This window comes from Papilio polytes, unplaced genomic scaffold (genome assembly GCF_000836215.1).
Source record: "Papilio polytes unplaced genomic scaffold, Ppol_1.0 DF824146.1, whole genome shotgun sequence".
Lineage (NCBI taxonomy): Eukaryota > Metazoa > Arthropoda > Insecta > Lepidoptera > Papilionidae > Papilio > Papilio polytes.
The window spans coordinates 3,481,447-3,500,870 of NW_013525058.1; the positions used below are offsets into that span (position 1 = coordinate 3,481,447).

Sequence of the window (19,424 nt, forward strand, 5' to 3'; positions counted from 1 at the left end):
ATCGGAGGAGGGAAGCCGGCACACCTCGCCGATGTCCAAGCATTCACCCTCTTTGCCAAGCAAGACTTCCTTAAAACCAGGAGCCAAGAAGAAATAATATTACTGTGTTTTATCGCTCTTTAAGATGATTTAACTTTTGATTTGGTAAAATAAAAGCAACTTATTAATCGTTTTCCGTTTGAAATATGCAAGCATTTCTTTTTTCATAATCGATTTGATTGTGAGATATTTACATGAAACAAATTAAATGGTAAACAATAAAACACTAGCAAAGTGTCTGCAAGAAATTTATTGCTATTATAAAACTTTCAGGCGTTTTTCCTCAGTGCTCTATAAAACTTAGTACGATTTAGATTCCGAGAGCACTATAGACAGTGAAAAATAAGGCGCGTCTTAATAATTAGTAGTAGTTTTTATAACTTATATTATTAGTAACTAACAATATGTAAGCGAGACATGTGCGTGCAATGATCCGTGCGCCACCTGCGGCCTGCGGAGGAAATGGCGGCGCGTGGGCAGGAAGTACGCACCGAGGTGAGAATAACTAATGTTAGGTTAGGATACGGACACATATCCTGAATTATAAGGAGTATCAAAGGATTATTATACAATTCGATAATTAGAATGGTGATAAATATTTTTGATTTATCTTTAGAACCTGTTATAAGTTTACAGTTTGTTAGTTCTTTGTCTTGGTTATTAAATATGGTAAGTTAATCTAAATATTGACAGTTTTCTATAAAGATCTTATAAATATTAAACATTTTATTTGCACATTCACTTATAGATCGATATATATCGTATATATATCATCTATCTCCTTAGTTAAGATGTTCATAGAGTAATTAAATTGCCTTAATTTTTGTTATCTACGTCTGTGTATTGCTTTTTTAAATTTTCCTATGAATAGGTCACAGTTGATCGATAAAAACGGATGTGAGGTCATTGTTAAACGGATGAGGTAAAACATGGGGGCATGGATAAGGTCTTTCTGTTTAAATTACATTTTGAAAATATTTTTATGTGTCAAATATGGTTGCTATTTTAATTTTAAAAATACACATGGCGTAAAAATAGTGTTTTAACTGTCTTTTACACGAGATTCTACTAAATTCTACAAACTTTGAATCCGAAATTTTCTAATATTGAAATAAATTCTGATTTTCCAGGTAATAAGTTTCTCGAGAAGCCCTGTATGCTATATTAACAATGGGAAAATTCGTACATGTATACGAGTTTCGTGTACCTTGACAAAGCAAAACAGATAACAAATTGAAATTGAGCAGGTAAATTATAGTAAGATAAACTAACGTGGCCCGGTGAGAGGTATCGCGCCTAGTTTTTAGAATTTTTTAGAGTTTTTAGAAAATTTGTCAAATTTACTTATGCATGAAATAGTTCTGTCCAATCACAGCAATTTTTAGATTGAGATACCAATATGATATTGTTATTTAGTTTAACTTATTCCTACCGGGTCAAATTTTGTCGGTCTATATGGATGTGAGTTATGAAAGTCACATGGCGTTGGCGCGCAACGGTGCGTGGCGCCAAAACACGACGACAGCGCCCCCCACCCCGCCTCAACGGACAACGGACGTGCCGGCTGACGCTACTTTTTTAAACAATTTTAAAAATGCAAACAGCCAAATACAATACACGGATGGTAGATTAGAAAACAACGGTCAATGAAAACAAGTAAAAGTTACTCTAATAAGCAAAAAAATGAAGAAGCGATTTTCGTTTTAACAATGTTGATTGTGATAATTTTGTATGGATTTTTCATTATCGTATAGCAGGGTTTGTCATAGAATTAATTCCTGGTTGTTCATTGTTAAGAGTAAGGTCATATGCAGTGCTAACTTGTGTTAATTTAACAGATTTTGGAGGTTATGTATTTTAGTAACTCATTTAATATGTGCAGCCAATGAAAAAAATGAAACATTTTCAACGGATCGATGACTTAAATCGGATATTTCATGATTGCTTGGAGATGTCGATTGCAAAGCAGATTGCAAAAATGTGCAAGCTTTTATAATTTCATCTAAATTGATTCGATAAATCTGTAATTCATCGCTTCGGATAAATTATGATTACGTTCAAGTCATTCTGTGCATTCGAAGCAAAGACTAAGTTACAAAAAGTTAATACTTGCATATTAAAGATACTGTTATTGTTTTTATGAATTAACAAATGCATCTCACGGGTACCATAACTATTTCCGTGATAAAATGTAGCCTATGTGTTATTCCAGACTATGCTCTACGTCTCTGCCGAATTTCATGGATATCCGTTCTGCAATTTAGGCTACAAACTCTAACAAACATCCATCCATCTAAATTATAAAATTCGCATTTATAATATTAGTATAGAATAAATTAATTTTCAGGAACCATCTTACATTCAGGAGAGATGAAGGGGAGAAAGAGTTATTTTCTATAATACCTATCTCTACTATATTATAATAAAGCGTAAACACACACTTCTTTGTTGCCTAAGATGTCAGCAATTACAGCATATTTTTGAATATTTTTTTTTAATAAATAGCCCTACACTTAGGTCACGCTTTAGGCTATATATTTTCACGCCATTAAACTTAGGGGCAAAATATTTTAGCTAAAAAGCCTAATGTGGGAAAGAGACCATAAGTTGCTGACAACATCAAGGAAGCAAGATTGCCAAGTTTTGTCATGTCATGTCATTTTGACATTTGCAATTAACAATTTGACACATGTAAACAATAAAATAATTTTATGCTGATGAAATCGCACGGGAACAGCTAGTAATAAAGTAAGGTATGTAAAAATGTATAAAGGCTAGAAATACTTTATGCAAAAGCAACTAATTTTATCTATCTAGCTCATTATTTGCTTCCACCAATGGTCTCAGAGCCTATCCAAGTTAAGGGGGAGCAGTCATTTCATAACAACATTTAATAAAATACAATCAGTAACTATCTGATAAAAACATCGATCTACATTCAATAAATAATATTTTTATCAGAACCGAGCGATATCTGATGATGTTTGATTATTGTAAAGCGTATACGTAACTTATTAAAGATTTTGGAAAGCTCCAATTTTTAATCTTTGCCTTTTATCGATCTCTACAGAGTTTTAATATCTCTTTAACGACAAACAATAAAAAAACTATAAACATCATGTTATAGAAACTATAATTACCTTAAACAACTGAATCATTTAAAAACACTTCACAGCACAATTTCATTCACAGTATACAGAATAAAAAAGTGAAATAATCGTTCTAAAATACAGTAAAAGTTGACCGTTCTCTAAGCGTACGTAACGGAGTAATGATAAAAAGTTACTGACTGAAAATGTACTCTGTGACTGACTGTTTAGTCTGCTCGATGCCCGGTTTACACTTGCCCAGTGCAGCGACGGCAAGCGTCATTGGCGCCTGTTAGTTCACATTGCCAGTTCATTGATGGTCCAATCACAGCGCTATTGACTTACTGTACTGGCCAAGTGTAAACCGCGCTTGAGGTAGCAAATGGCAGCAGGGAATAGTTGATGTCGTCATGAAAAACTTCAGGCTGTATTATATGATCCTCATAACTGGAAATCCCTAAAAAGAGGAAAACTTTATTTGATTGTAATGAATAGGCTCAAAAACTACTGGGCCGATTTCAAAAATTCTCACACCATTCAAGCTACTTTATTAGTGAGTAACATACGCTACAGTTTTTTAATATCACGCAGACGAAGTCGCGAGCGAAATCTAGTGATTAATAAAATAGGGACTGCAATATTCTTTTTTTATTTTACTTGGTTTCTCTCTGGGAATCTATGTGGGAGGCAGTGCATCCGCGCGAGTACGGCTAAACAAAATTTTCTCGAAGTGCTTCAGGGCACTTTTGACACCCTTGTAACTCCTATGTGGATAAAGATATAAGGTTCATATTTTGAACATAAATAGACATATCGTAATTTAAAAATTTCCTTCAATTTATTTGTGTGAAATTAGTAATTTTGATAATTAAAATAAGCATGTCGTCAATTTTTCAATTACATTGCATAGCTACATTTTTGCTAAAAGTACTTTCGAAGTTACGTTTAGGATAGTGTTGAAAGCGGAAAGGAATTCCAAAAACGTGACCATGTTCCGACAAACGTAGCGAAATTAAAAGAATAAAAGTAGCTAGAAATGATACATTACGAAATAGAGCACTTTCGTTGAAAAAGTTCGTTTTTTTTTTGTAATTTTTGAATGTTCGTATCTCATATAAGTTTAGAGTAACGGAAAATACAGTCAAAATACAGTCTTGAGCGTCAATAATTTTACAAGAGTTTCGAGTATTTTTTATGGATGATACAGGGTTTATTTCGGCATGTTCACTTTCTTAACGATATCAATATTCTGTTCAGAAATATTTCAACATAAAAAAATAAATAGGCGTGCGATTATGGTTTGTGTAACTGAAGCATCGTTTAGAAATAGTTTTTCGGTTGTAATAATTGCGATGTGCGCGGCGCGGGCGCAGGGTCGTCACGCTCGGATGCAGTTTCCAAACGCACCGCGGCGCTGCTGTCGCATTGTTGTTATGCTGACAGGTGACAGTGATCGCTCGCGGGATTCGCGAATCAATTATGAACTTGGTATCAACAATGAATACTCATTATGTGCCAATGAATTTGTTTACAGCTCTTACATAAATTAAAATTCACTTGAATTGGTAACGCTTTCCTTTTAACGAAATTACATTGAAATTGTATTAGTTTTAACCTTATTAAGATCTTCAGATCGTAAAGGCGGTTGCAGTTGGGCTCGTGGCGGCATTACGAACAAAAAACTCCTCAATCCCCGAGAAGCTTTGTTAGACAGCGTAATATAAGGTATCCTCTTTCAGAGCTCATTACTTGCTTTTTTTATAATTCTTCGGTGTCAATAAAATCTTCGCTATAAACGGAAAGTACTAAAAATTAAAAACTATTATAAACTACAAACTCGTAGCACCATCTGTTGTTAAAAAACTGGAAGCCATAAAAGCAATGTTCTATTAGTTTTTGTTTTTGTCACTAGATGTCGCTGTAAAATACTTTAACTGCATTGTGAATATTCCTTCAAGGACTATTTTATTTTATAACTGAACAAACCAAAACAAGTTGCGTTTGTAATAATATTAATCAATAGAATGTTGTGGAAGTATTTTAAAACGCACACTTACCTAGGCCAGTTTATTCCGTTAGCCATGAGATAGCAGACGCCAGATACGATGCCAGCCAACAGGCCCAGGCTTACACCGGCCGACAGCGAGAGTGTGTCGGGCATTGTTACTTATTATGTCACTATTGTAAAGTAATACACTTTAACACCAATTTGTATATTAATTAACTTGCGACTGTGGGCTCCATGATAGAATCTGTAACAAAAGATAAAATATTTACTTTAAGATTTTTCGATCAAGACGCACCTATTTGTGTGGTCGTTGTATTGCACCGTCAAGATAGTTATATTTTAACTTGAATAAATAGCGTTGATTCATACTTCATACTAATATTATAAATGTAAAAATTTAGATGGATGGATGTATGGATATGGATGTTTGTTAGAGTTTGTAGCCTAAACTGCTGAACGTATCTCAATGAAATTTGGCATACATGTAGAGGATAATCTGGAAGAACACGTAGGCTACTCGGTTTTTTTAATACCACGTAGACGGAGTCGCGGGCGAAAGCTAGTTTTCTATAATTAAAAGTAAGAGAGAAATTATAGAAGTTCTTTGCTTTATTTTCGGTTGAGTAACTAATAATCGGTAAATATCATTTTCCACTATGAGATTAGGCGTAATCTATCTGACTCTACAACTATTGTTCCTAATTTGTATTGCCAACTTGTATCTGCAACATCTTCACACGATACACGCAAATATTGACCTCGGCGTTACCAACGCGAGCTTTTAGATAAACGCGAAACAATATCCAATGGGAATGAGCACGTGTTCCCAGCAGAGGGCGCGCGGGAGACTCCCACGAGCTGCATCAAGATGAACGAATGAACAATATGCAACCATTCGAATGATGAATGATAAGCAGGTTGCACATGAATGAATTAGTTCGTTTATTTTCTTAATTGAATGAATAATTGATACATTTATGTAACAGTATATTTATTGCGAAAAAACATTTTATTTATTACTGACTGTTCCCGTGTGGCTTCATCCGCATGAAACTATGTAAACTTTATTTTACTGTTTACATAAGTCAAATTCTCAATTGCAAATGTCAAAATTACCGTTACTATAATAACCTGTCTTCCTTAATGTTGGCAGCTTGTAGTTTTCCAATTTGTTTACCCCTAAGTTTAATGGCGGGAAAATATATAGCCTAAAGCGTGACGTAAGTTTAGGACTTCTGATTAAAAAAGAATTATTCATAAATATGAGAAGTGTGTGTTAACGCTTTATTATAATAGTATAGATGAACTAGCTGTTCCCCTGCAGCTTTACACGCGTGAAATTATAAAAAAAATCATTTCATTGTTTCTTTTACCCTCTAAGTTATAATAATAATATCCAACAAGTCCAACGCCACATAGTAGTGTGTGTTTACGCTTTATTAGTATTAGTGTAGATTTACTTTAAAAATATACTAAACATGCGTTTAAAATACATAACATAAAATTGCGTTTTAAGTTACTTATGAAATTGGTACACGTCTCATTGAGGCGGTATTTTATGTAACTCCGAAAAAAAACGCGTAAATACTTTCAGATGCGGTCCGTATGTGTCCGCATCAGGACAGGTTGTTTGCGCAATTATCGGCGGAACGAAAATTTAAAAAACAATAAATTGATCGTTAAATAAGTAAATTTAAGTCTTACATAAGAGTGACTAAGTGGAACAGGTGTGACACAATGGTATACACCAATGTAGCTTAACTTAGATATCTTAACTTTATATCTACACTATTATCATAAAGCGTAAACACATACTTCTTTGTTGCCTAAGATCTCAGCAATTACAGCATATTTTTGAATAATTATTCTCTTAATAAAAAGCCCTATACTTAAGTCAGGTTTAAGGCTATATATTTTCACGCCATTAAACTTAGGGGTAAATATTTTGAATAAAAACCCTAATGTGGGAAAGAGACCATAAGTTGCTGCGAACATCGAGGAAGCAAGATTGCCAAGTTTTGTCATGTTATGTAATTTTGATATTTGCAATTGACAATTTGACACATGTAAGGAATAAAACAATTTTCATAAATTCATGCGAATGAAGTCGTTCGGGAACAGCTAGTATCTGATAAAATGAATAGTACAGTATTCAGAATTCTTGTGAAGTAACCACATTATTTTGTCTGCTATTATTATGGTCAACAACACACTCTATTTAATGCAAGTAACACAAATACTTTGAAAGTTTAGTTAATTAATATCTCAAATGAATCATACTTCATACTTAATAATATATGTATCTAAGTGTGAGAGTTTAGATGGATGGATGTTAGAGTTTGTAGCCTAAACTGCTAAACAGATCTCGATGAAATATGGCATAGACGTAGAGAATAGTCTGTAAGATCACATAGGCTACTTGCTTTTTTAATTATAAGCGGACTGAGTCACGGGCGACAGCTAGCTGTACAAACAGCCGTGTATGCTTGTGCCCGCGATCTGTCAACTTTCATTATAAACCTGCGCTCTGTAAAGCTCAATTGAAAGTAAAAAAAACAACAAGTTACGCAACAGATTGTTTTGCCTCTCCCGAGAACTGACAGATCTCTCCGGAATTGCATTAACTGGATGTCCAATGGAAAAGTTCATATAACTACGTTTTGATTGCACGCCAGCTTCCGACTGAGTATATTAACATGCCTTTAGAAAGGTTTGAGTTTTAAGCACTGCCATAAGATTGATGCATTTAACTCTGATTTATTAAGAAACTAGCTGTTGCCCGCGACTTCGTCCATGCAATGTTAAGATAAAAAAAGTATAATAAGCCTGTCTATGTCAGCTACCTTCAGTAAAAGTCCGATCGAAATCGGTCCAGCGGTTTCGGAGATTATCCAGAACAAACGAGGCTTGAGGACAGACAGACAATTTTTTTTATGTGATTTTTGTTATCAGCCACGCAAATATGCATCTTCTCGAAATCTGGAATTTGTCATTTGATATTACATACAGACACTTCAATTTTATTATATGTATAGAAGATAGATAATGAGAAAACAGTTGTTTAGTGGAGCAAGTTGTTTTGAGCCTATTTGATGTTTGCCATCTTGGCACTGACGTCGCTGTTGGTCGCGGTGGTGGGACTTGGAACTACTAATAGAGATTGTCACATTTAAATTGGAACGAAGCAATAGCTGCCGTTTCCAAGCAAAGCTATCTATTTAAACAGATCTGTGACATCGACTAGGAAAACTCAAGAAAACTACGAATAAAAGGGGCCCTATTATCTCTATTGGAATCATTTTAGAGGTGAGAATGTCGTTTAGTAATGCTTCGTCAATATTTATTTTTCTACGCTATATGGTGTACGTAGTAAAGATAATGTGCGTATCTACTTTCATAAGTGAACTTGCGGAGAAATACTGCTGTATGCTACGCCATCTTGAATTTTAAATGTATCACAATTTATTTTTTTTACTCGTTATTACCGTTTTTTGGTTAGGTTATTTTATTGTAAAATGTTTATTCGTAAAACAGTTATTTGCAATAGTTTCTGTCTAAATATTGAAATATATATGTGTTGGTAAATTACGTCTAAACATTTCTTAAGAATATTTGCACAATAATCAGATCATTGACCGCTATATGACAGGATGTAAGATGTGATATTTTGTGTCTATTTGATTCCCGCCATTTTGGCGCTGACAGTCACGGTATGTTGCGGTGACGTTACGAACTATTGAGTTATGGAGGCGGAATGAACTGTTAGTAATAGAAGAATAGTTTTCATTTCTGAGTAATTAAATATATAACAACTGTATGAAATCCTCATTAAAATCGACAACTGATTTTTGTGTTGTTTTATTTCAAAACGATTATTCAGTTGTTATTTTACATTTAGACAGGAACATTGTCAATAAATGACATTTACATTTGGCACTTTTTACAATTTTATAACCGTATATTTTATTTACTATCTTTTTTCGAGTATTTTTATTTATTTGTGAAGTGGTATTTATGATTTTAACCATAATTTGTCGATAGAACGTTACTCCTTGTGAAAATGACGGAAATTTTATTCCAATGCCTGCTCGGAATTCAATGTCAGGATTTTGTTATGATCGCAGCTGACCAAACTTTGGCTCAAAGTGTTTTATTATTAAAGACTGGTCAGATATCGTATTAATCTCCGCTACATGTTATTGAAAATCACGTATCTTGAACTATTATAATAATTTATGTACTAGTTTTCGCAAGATATAAAAATACTAAAGTAGCTTATGTGTTTTTCCAAGCTATGCTCTAAGTCTATGCCAAATTTCATCAAAATCCGTTCAGAAGTTTAGGCTTCAAATTCTTACAAACATCCATCCATCTAAACTTTCGTATTTATAATATTAGTAAGATAAGAACTAATCATAGCAAATTTTCAAACGAGGTTATACTATTTTATTATTAGTTAAACAATTAACATTTTACTGGAAACGTCTCTTGCTGTGCAATCTTTAAATAGCGACAAAAACAATATCAGTTTATAGATAATGGTACGCTCTAGCAAGGTCACAGCCTCCGTGCGGCGTGCGGCTTACTTGCCCCCGTATTCCGTATCATCATGTTAATTACTACTTAATTATAACAGACATAAAAAGGACCTATGCAAGGACACTTAAGATTTTTATATCTTCTTATAGTGACAAGACATTTTTTAAGCCAATTTTCTATTTCCTGTCAATAAGACTACTTCTTATGTCCCTTTGTCTTCGGCTCAGACTTTCTTGTCAGCTTCTCGCAGCCGGAGATAACTTTTTCTGGGGGAATCCCCGTCAAATCCTAACGTATTCAGGTGTTTTTCTATTCAAATTAGGTTATATTTTTAAATCTGATCCAGTAATGTGTTGCTGTTTTTAGATGGTAACAAATTGCATGAAATATCAGACACAATACTGATAGGACTGAACGGTAACTTGGGAGACACGACGCAATTCGCTCAGTTCGTATCAAAGAACGCTCAGTTGTATAAACTGAAGAACCAGTATGGACTGAACACGGCTTGCGTCACGCATTTCGCGAGAACCAACATGCTTGAGGCGTTGAGGAAAGGAGTGAGTGTTACCATGTTTATGACAATTTCGCAGTACAAGAATTGGGCGTGAAACCTCCTGGGTTCTATAAAAATAAACGCATGGAAGTAATCACGAGTCGTCAAACAGTTGGTGGTCACCTATATTTTAGATTATTTTTGCCGCCGCTGCTTTGATTGTGTTTTGTTTTGAGTGGAGTAAGAACATAACTTTTGCACTTTTCTTTCTTGTTAGGATATTTTCCTCGTGATCTTATGGCTTTATAGATTTTACATGGCTACTATTGCAATTGTAGACACCAAACATGTTAAACATTGTGGTGGCCGGATACGATGAGGAGAGCGGATGTCAGCTATACACTATGGACTTTCTGGGGGCCTGTCTGCGCGTGCCTTACGCCGCGCACGGCCTTGGCGGATACCTCAGCTGGGGCATCCTAGATCATTACTACAGACCTGGTGAGTTTGTAAACAGACTGTCTTATGACCTGAATATAAACCAAATTTATGTCTAAATGAAAATCAGGTTGTTCGAACTAACTTTCTCTATTCTATAGACATGCGTTTAGTTTAAATGTTCACCTTGTATGTGAAGCAATTTCCAGCGTTGCTTCTTACACATTTTCTTGATATGTTAAATGAAGTGTTCGTCACAATAATTCTGTTTAATTATAGATTTATCAGAGCAGAATGCATACGAGGTACTGATGTGCTGCGTGCGAGAGGTGCATCTGCGGCTGTTCATGAACTTAGCCAACTTCCAAGTGAAGACCATCACTAAAGACGGCGTCAAAGTGCTGCCCACTATCTGCTCCACCTCCTTGCAGTAAATACAACTCGGAACACAGGACACATGAATAATAATTGTCGCTAATGAGTTAGTGTAGATGATTTAATTCATACCAAGAGGAGATATGTTTGTCGGATCTATAGTATAAAAATTCTCCTGTTAATGTTTTCTATTTTATAGTAATTTTATATTTAATCACTACGCCAATCAGGTCTTTTAAATAAAAGATATGTTTTAATTTTTTTCCTTTTCTTAATAACTAGTTATATGTTGCGTTTCAAATAGAAAACAAGGCTAAGTCAATATTTCTTGTTGAAGTATATTTTTGTTGAGCACACAGGCAGTCAGCTACGGTACGTAAACTCAAAAGTGAAACTCCTCGGTAGCTCATTAACGTGAAAGAAATTTATAAATGCATATAGTTTTATGAAGGTGCCTTTAGACTTATTAAAAGTTAAAAAGACGGCTGATAAAATTTCTTTTTAAATAAATAATAAGTAAGCCGGCGAACTTCAATGAACTTTTCCTATTAACAATTTATCTATGCGATCGAAAGGTTTTTTTTTTTGCTCAAGAGACAATACGACAAACTATGAATATGTATTAATATGGAGCCGTCCTTTTCACTCTCTTTTCAAAAATAAAGACAGCAATAGTTCATATACAAACGCTATTTGAAATCTACGGAAGTGAACATAAGTTCTAAACTAATCGAACAAGAATTATTCAAATACTAGCCGATGCCCGCGACTCCGTCCACGAGGTATTAAAAATAAAAGTGAGTAGCCTATGTGTTCTTCCAGATTATCCTCTACATCTATGCATATTTCATCGAGAGCTGTTCAGCCATTTAGGCTACAAACTCTAACAAACATCTATCCATCCATCCATCCATTTATTACTTCATGCTAATATTAGAAATGCGAAAGTTTATATGGATGGATATTTGTTAGAGTCTGCCTCCTAAACGACTGAACGAATTTCGATTAAATTTGGCATAGACGTAGAGGATAGTCTGGTAGAACACATAGGCTATAGTTTTGTTTTTTTAATTCCACGCGGACGGTGACGAAAGCTAGTATAATATAAAAATATCAAATGCTTAGAGTTTTCAAGGTCGTTTATTTAGCGAAAGCCTTGCTCGTACCTACGTAAGATAAGAATGTAAACATACGCTCACCTCAAGCCGTCACACGATGATAAGGTGTCGAGCACGATCTGGCAGTTATCATTACATCACGACATGAACTAAATACATAAAAACTATACAATTTTACATATGACCTATACCTATATAGTAACGAGTGAACATACGAAGGAAAAATTTAAATATCTTACTTGTTACTAATATTATAAATGCCAAGTTTTAGGTAAATGGATGGATGTTTGTTCCTACGTATCTCCAGAACGACTCTATAGATCTTGCTGAAATTTGGCATAGATATAAACCATAGTCTAAGAACGCATACTAATAAAGTGTTTTTTAATAAATAGTAAAAATGGATTGATTTATCCTATGTCAGTTAGAGATATATATTTAGTTGATAATAACCATACTGTGCTTTGAAATCGTTTCAAACATTATTCTTGTTTTAAGGAAAAGTTATTAGAATCATTATGTAAATTCAACAAAACCATATAAGGAAAAAAGTAACTTTTTTACTTAAGACTATATTTTAAACAACTGACTGTCATAACCAAAACCTATTTCAGTTTCCTGAAGTTGTTAGTTACCGTTTAACGCATAATTCGTTGCTGATTTAACGCACTTTGTATTATATTTTATGGAGGTAAACATTGTATAGTAAATAATTGCAACCTTACATAGTCATAAATACCTGGTTATCTAGTCAATTGTATTGCACTGGTTTGTATTAAAATAAATCAACAGGAAATTTGGAAATATGAGACTTATAAAGGTAACAGTAGAGTCGAAACAAAAATAATTTGAATTATTAATTTTGTAGAATAGATGAAATAATAGATTCGATGCATTTAATAATAATTTATTTAACTCATGTAACAGAATATTATACATATGATATTTACAAGAACAATACATATTATATTACATCACACACACACATGTATAAAGAAAAAGGAGAAACTAAAATTAAAACGATCTAGGGGACCCGATGCCGGCTACGCGCATATGTACGTAGTAATTAAAAGAATGTTAAAAATTATTAAAGAAAATTGTTTTGCATACTATCTTGTTTCAAATCTCAACATTTAATTCCAACAACAAAATGGCCGACAACGTGTTACGTGTTACAAAGAAATGCAAATAAAACAAAACGATGTGGCATTTAGTATTCAACGTAGAACAATCATTGTGCTCACACAGATTTGTGTTTTAATGTTTTTTAACTTCACGACGCAATTATCTTTTACCAGTTACATTTTTAGTCATTGCATTTAGCTCTTCGTTAGATTACGTAAGTTCCTTAAACAAGTCGAGTGGTACTTAAAATTGTCAAGTATGATAATCAATGAAATGTATAGGTTATGTGAAGTAATTGGAACAAATACAAATATTTTATTGGTAATCGAATTACAAGTCATAATTTAAAAAAAAATAACTAATTATAAATACGCTTATTTAAGTAAATATTTTACTTTATTTAAATTTGATTTGTTAATCTTTCTTGAGTCTTTTTTATAAGAGGGACCAATGAGCAGCGCATACATCTTGCTAATATTATAAATGCGAAAGTTTAGATGGATGGATAGACGGATAGATGAATGTTTGTTAGAGTTTGTAGCTTAAACGGCTGAAGGGATCTCGATAAAATTTGGCATAGATGTAGGGGATAGTCTGGGAGAACACATAGGGTTTGTTTTTCTTTTATTCTGCGACTGCGAAAGCTAGTCTGCTATATCTGAGCAACTAAACATGCGTTAGCAGCATTTAAAATTTTAATAAAACTAGCTTTAAGTAAGTAGCCTATGTGTTCTTCCCGACTATCCTCTATATCTATATCAAATTTCATCAAAATCCATTCAGCCGTTTAGGCTACAAACTCTAACAAACATTAGTATGATGTTTTTCGAAGCCTTCTAAAAATTAATTCGTTATATAAAAAGTACATATACATATTCATATGTATATAGACAACAAAAGAAACATATAACTGCGTAAATTTCTCAATATCTTACAATTATTATTCACAGAGTATCGCATGAAAGTTCGGAGCGCAGTGCACTGACAACGTAACGATTGATCTCAGACACTGTGTATGTTGTCTAAATATTTAGTACACGTTCTCTTTCAAACTGTCTCGAACTGGGAAAATTACTACACAATCTATGCTATATGGTTATAGTAAATAAGTGATTTAAACCAAGATACAAATGTATGATTTCCTTCAGAAACCTTTACAATACGAAGAAAGGTTTTTTAATATTTAATGAACATTTGATCGAAAATTCTTCAAAATAGTTGGCTACTAATGTTATAAATGCGAAAGTTTAAACAAATGGATGGCTATTTGCTATATCCAGCACGGAATAATGTATCTCGTTGAAACTAGACGTAAAACATACTGTTAAGAACACATAGGGTAATAATTCTTTTTTTTTGTTAATCTCGCACGGACGGAGTCGCAGGTGATAGCTAGTTATTACAAAAGAATAAACGAGTTAATTTTATTTACAGGCAATGTCACGTTTCTCATATAAGTCATCCTTCAGAATCGCATAAAGGTTACGTAAAGATGATCGATGGGTGCACTAATCACAAGGCTGCGCTGTGGTCATACAGAGTACAAACAGACAATCGAACCATAAATATAAAAACATGTATATCAAATGTGTACGTGACTGTACCGGTGATACGAAATGAGTATATTAGAGGAAGTTTGAGAGTATACCCAGTAGTAGAAAAGGTAAAGAGTAAATGGTTAGCATGGTATGGGCATGTTATGAGGAGGGATGAATCGCATGTTACAAGGAGAACGTTAGATAAGAGAGTGGAAGGGTACATCGGTAGAGGTAGACCTATAAAAAGAGATGGATGGATTCCGTAAAAGGTGACATGATCAAAAAGGGAGTGTTGACTGAGATGACGTATGATTGTTATGTGGAGGACAAAAACCTGTTGTGCCGACCCTACGGGAGTAGGATAAGGAGAAACATGATGACTGTACCGGTGATTCTATTTTACTTTCTGTAAATTGTATGAACGAATAATATATCTAAACTAAGAAATGTTTGTATGTCTATGTGTTAATATTTAAATACGTGTATAATTAATTACGAAAACATTGTTATCATTAAAAATGTTTCCTTTCTCCTTTTTGATGACTCTAAAAAGACTTACTGAAATTATTAAAAATGTTTGTTGCTGATAATGGTATCAAATTGTATTGACAGCGAAAATACTTTTGATTGAGATGAGAAAAATATTTCTTTGTTCAGAATTCCTAATAGACGGCGAATTAATTCAAATAAAGGTAAATGTACCAGTAATCGATAGTGAAGCTGTAATTGATAGTTTTATTTACATGGATTTGATGTCAAATAAATATCCGATAATTTTTTTCATGTTGTTTACACATCAAATGTTAAAACCACATGTTTATCGTATTTAAAATGATCTTACTATCAATTATTGGTACGTTTACTTTAGTTATAATTTAAAATTAAGATTACTTAAGGAAATATATCTTACGAGCATGATTCAAACTGACTATGGTAAAAACAAGCATAATGTATTTCTTATATCATTGTGTGGTATTTAACTAAAATCACTGACTAATTCGATTACTGCTAGACTAAGTTACTGTTACTCAATTTTGATTGCATTACCTAAAAGAGACATTCTTGTAAGCATTGTTAATGCAAACAGTATCAACGAAAGTTTCTCTCGCAACAAACGTACGTAATTTCAAACTAACATTAATATTTAACGTGAGTACACAAATGTCTTCAGACCAAAGATATTCCGAATTTAGATTTCTATAAGTTTTACTGGTGTCAATCACCTTGCTGATTTATTTTCATCCAAATCGAGGAACATCTGCCTTATTTTCACTGTAGTAAACTCTCATCGGTTTTCCGTAAACTCGAGGGAGTTCGTACTACTTGTAATATACTAGTTTTCGCCCGCGACTCCATCCGCGTGATATTAAAATAAAATAAAAGTGAGTATCCTATGTGTTCTTCCAGACTATCCTCTACATCTACAATAAATTGTTCTGTAGTTTCGGCTACAAACTCAAACAAACCATCTAACATATGACCATTTTAACAGTGGTAGAGCCCGCTTCGCATGAATGGGCCGACTCACCCCGTGCAATACCACGACCACAGAGAAAACAAGCTTGAAGTGGAAGCAATTCCGCGTGTCGTCTGATGAGTGTGATGCCGGAGGCCTAATTTTAGTCCCTTCCCCCTTCAACCATTTTCATAAGAGGAAAGGATGGAAAGGAAAAGAGGAGCTGACGGTGGAGGAGACGCATAGGAAGGGGAAATGTCCTCTTTATGTGCGTCTCCTCCTCCGTCAATTAAGGGTAGGCATCGGATCTGCAATTGCGGATGTTTATAGGCAGCGTTAGCTTACCACTTCGGTGGATAAAGGTGGCCGCTTGCTCGTTTGCCACCTTATATTAAAAAAAAATCCATCTATCTAAATTTTACCATTAATAATATTAGTGTGATTGAGGTAAGTCGTTCAAATAATTGTTAATTATGTAACAGACAATTACTAATGATGGTTTTAGAGAAATGAAATTCGTGTCAGGATTTTACAATGAAAAGTTTTTACCTCATACAATCAGTTGCAGTTACTAAACTGCAGTTTTTGTATAAATCTCAGGAAGTCGTTTAGTTTGAAGGTTATTTTGTCATGTTTTCAGACTTTTCTCACCGATTGTTTGAAAACATTTGTTATTATAATGTTTGAATGCACATATAAGAATTATTTTATGATTTTTTGATGAGGGTTCTGTTTTTTTTTATTTTTAATATTTGGAGATAAAGGGCTTGATTTTTTTTTAATATTAGTAGATTTTTGTTTAATTTAAGCTTGAAAATGAGTATGCTAGGTTCACGACAATAGTCAAATGCCGGGATTTGAACCCTGGACCTTAAGATGGTACCCCAAAACAATTAGGCTATTGGAGTTTGTTATTTTTAGACGAAATAAAAGGGATTAAATCTGCTACAAGCCTAGATAGCTTAAGATAGATGTTATATTTTAAACTAGAATTGCTATTCCAGTTCCGCTGCTTTAGGTACATAGGAAAACATTGGTAATTAGGTAATATTTTCTAAAATATTCTCTTATAATAATATAGAATGAACAAAATCTTACCTTTTACGTTCTTTACCTTTACCTTTTACGTTCAGAAATTACTAGTACACTACACAAAAAAACACAAGGAAAAAGTATCCGTATCACAGTCACGATAGAATCAACAAGTCACCCAATTATCGCCGTTATTGCGGTTAGTTAGTGTTCAAAATTGCGACAGTTGTATGCGAGATGAGACGCGGCCGCACGGGGCGATGCGCGCGCGCAGATGACAAGAAGCCTCTTATCACGAGCCTCCGCTCATTATACTGTAACCATGTCGGACAACTTTTGCGGATATCCTATTTTTAATTCACATTTCATATTTGATGCAATTAAGTGATTGTAAAGTGGTAATTGAAATTGTACTAATTTGTAGAAAGATTTTTAAAGCTTTAATGTTATTTTTGAAGAAAAGGAAAGAAAATAACGATTTACTAAGAATGACAACTACCAAAAGAGAAACGATTTGAGCGTAAAATGACGTCTGAAATGTGTAAAAAATTGTTTAAAATATTCTTTTATTAAAAACTCGAGATGTAAACCTCATAAGTAGATTTTTCTTCATATCACTTTCACTACTAATTTTTTTTTTAGTATGATAGTAAATTATGGTCACTCTACACGTAAGAGAGATGAATGAAAGGAAAGTACATACGTGCAGGTGAACTGGACACGTCTCAGTCGGTCTGGGATCAAATGACCGGCATTACTGTGTTCTCACTTGTTACTTTTGTACTAAAAGTTATAATGCAGAATCTTGGAGTATTCGTATCCGTAACATTTTCTGAAGACGTTACAGAACTTAAGAATGTTGCGGTTGGTATTTAGGTATCTCGTTTTTGTGCTAAAACTGTTTTTTTATTTGAAAGAATTCGAATTAAAATTAGGCCTAAAGATTTTAATGTCTAAAAAAAGTGTGACGCATATTAAAAATTGTCATTTTTTAGTATTTTCAATTGGAGCGACAGCAAATACCACCCTGCAATTTAAATTGTGCATAACACGCAAAAACTCTACGCGGGGAATAAACGTAGTTATTAAAAAACGAACAAATCGTATGCAATAAATTCTATTGTCACAGCACATCAAGCATTTGGCGCCATTTTAAGAGAGAAGTGTTTTTTAATTTAGTGAATATTAAAATTTTAGTTCCGATTTACAAATTATTGATCTTTTTTACTAGACACTGTATTAATGTATATAATTTTAAACAAATAATAACAACAAACCAATTGCGTTATCAAATATAAATAAAACGCAAGTAACTATGTTTCCCTATGAATTACATAAACCATTATTTCGCTGTTCTAAGTTCCCAGTTCCTGCATTCTTAGTACACGCAACACGCAGTCAACATACATGGGCAAGTTCTTACCAACATGGCGGCGGACATTACTATAACATGCCCTTCCGAGTTTCACTTGTGATGCAGTACCAGTTTATGAGGAAGAAGGCATCTTAGCTGTGGGAATTTTTCTACGGACGTGTCCCTTATATCTTCCTACAATACTAGATAGATTTATAATATGCAAGTGTAAGTTACACAAAAACTTACTAATATTATAAATGCAGAAGTTTGGATGGATGTTATAGTTTATAGCGTAAACGTCTGAACAATTCTCAAAAAAAATTGGCAAAAATGTAGAGGATAGTCAGGAACACAAAGGCTACTTTTATTTTTTAAATACCACGTGGACGGAGTCGCGGAAAAAGCTAGTTAATCAATAATTTTTAGCTTCATGTTTTCGCATTTGATGTGTTTGTAATACTTATCTATTGAGTTGTACATGTATTTCTGCAGTGGAAACCCACGACTATAGTGAAACTGTCACAACTGAGCATATCTGACAGGTATTCGAGATATATGGGCTTAAATTTCCGGCGCTTCAATTCGGAAATCCGTTCGACTTGATACTGAACTATCCGAATAAACGATATGGCTTTAATATTCATGTCAAATGTTTAAGAATTTCATCTAGAGATGCAGGATACATATACGGTTTACCCTATATATATTTACCTATAATAGTCACAAACAGATTTAAAATATGCATTTAGTCTGAGATCTGAGTGGAAAATCTTGTACCAGGCCACCTGACCTCACTGCTGTTTGCTCTCTCACT

At 33.8% G+C, this 19,424-nt stretch overlaps 1 protein-coding gene across 2 annotated transcripts; it reads left to right on the forward strand.

Moving 5' to 3' along the window:
- Positions 1 to 9,093: 9,093 nt before the first annotated feature.
- On the forward strand, positions 9,094 to 11,209 carry LOC106111876 (proteasome subunit beta type-2-like). 2 transcript variants are annotated; one of them, XM_013294056.1, is made up of 4 exons: positions 9,094 to 9,302; positions 10,042 to 10,235; positions 10,510 to 10,672; positions 10,889 to 11,209. In XM_013294056.1, exons 1-4 carry the CDS (start codon positions 9,197 to 9,199, stop codon positions 11,041 to 11,043), a joined length of 618 nt encoding a protein of 205 aa, XP_013149510.1. In that variant the 5' UTR covers positions 9,094 to 9,196; the 3' UTR covers positions 11,044 to 11,209. The 2 variants fall into 2 exon arrangements, with proteins under 2 accessions (XP_013149510.1, XP_013149511.1); XM_013294057.1 differs by lacking the exon at positions 9,094 to 9,302 and adding an exon at positions 9,322 to 9,346 and having other exon boundaries at positions 10,022 to 10,235.
- The last annotated feature ends 8,215 nt before the right edge of the window (positions 11,210 to 19,424 follow it).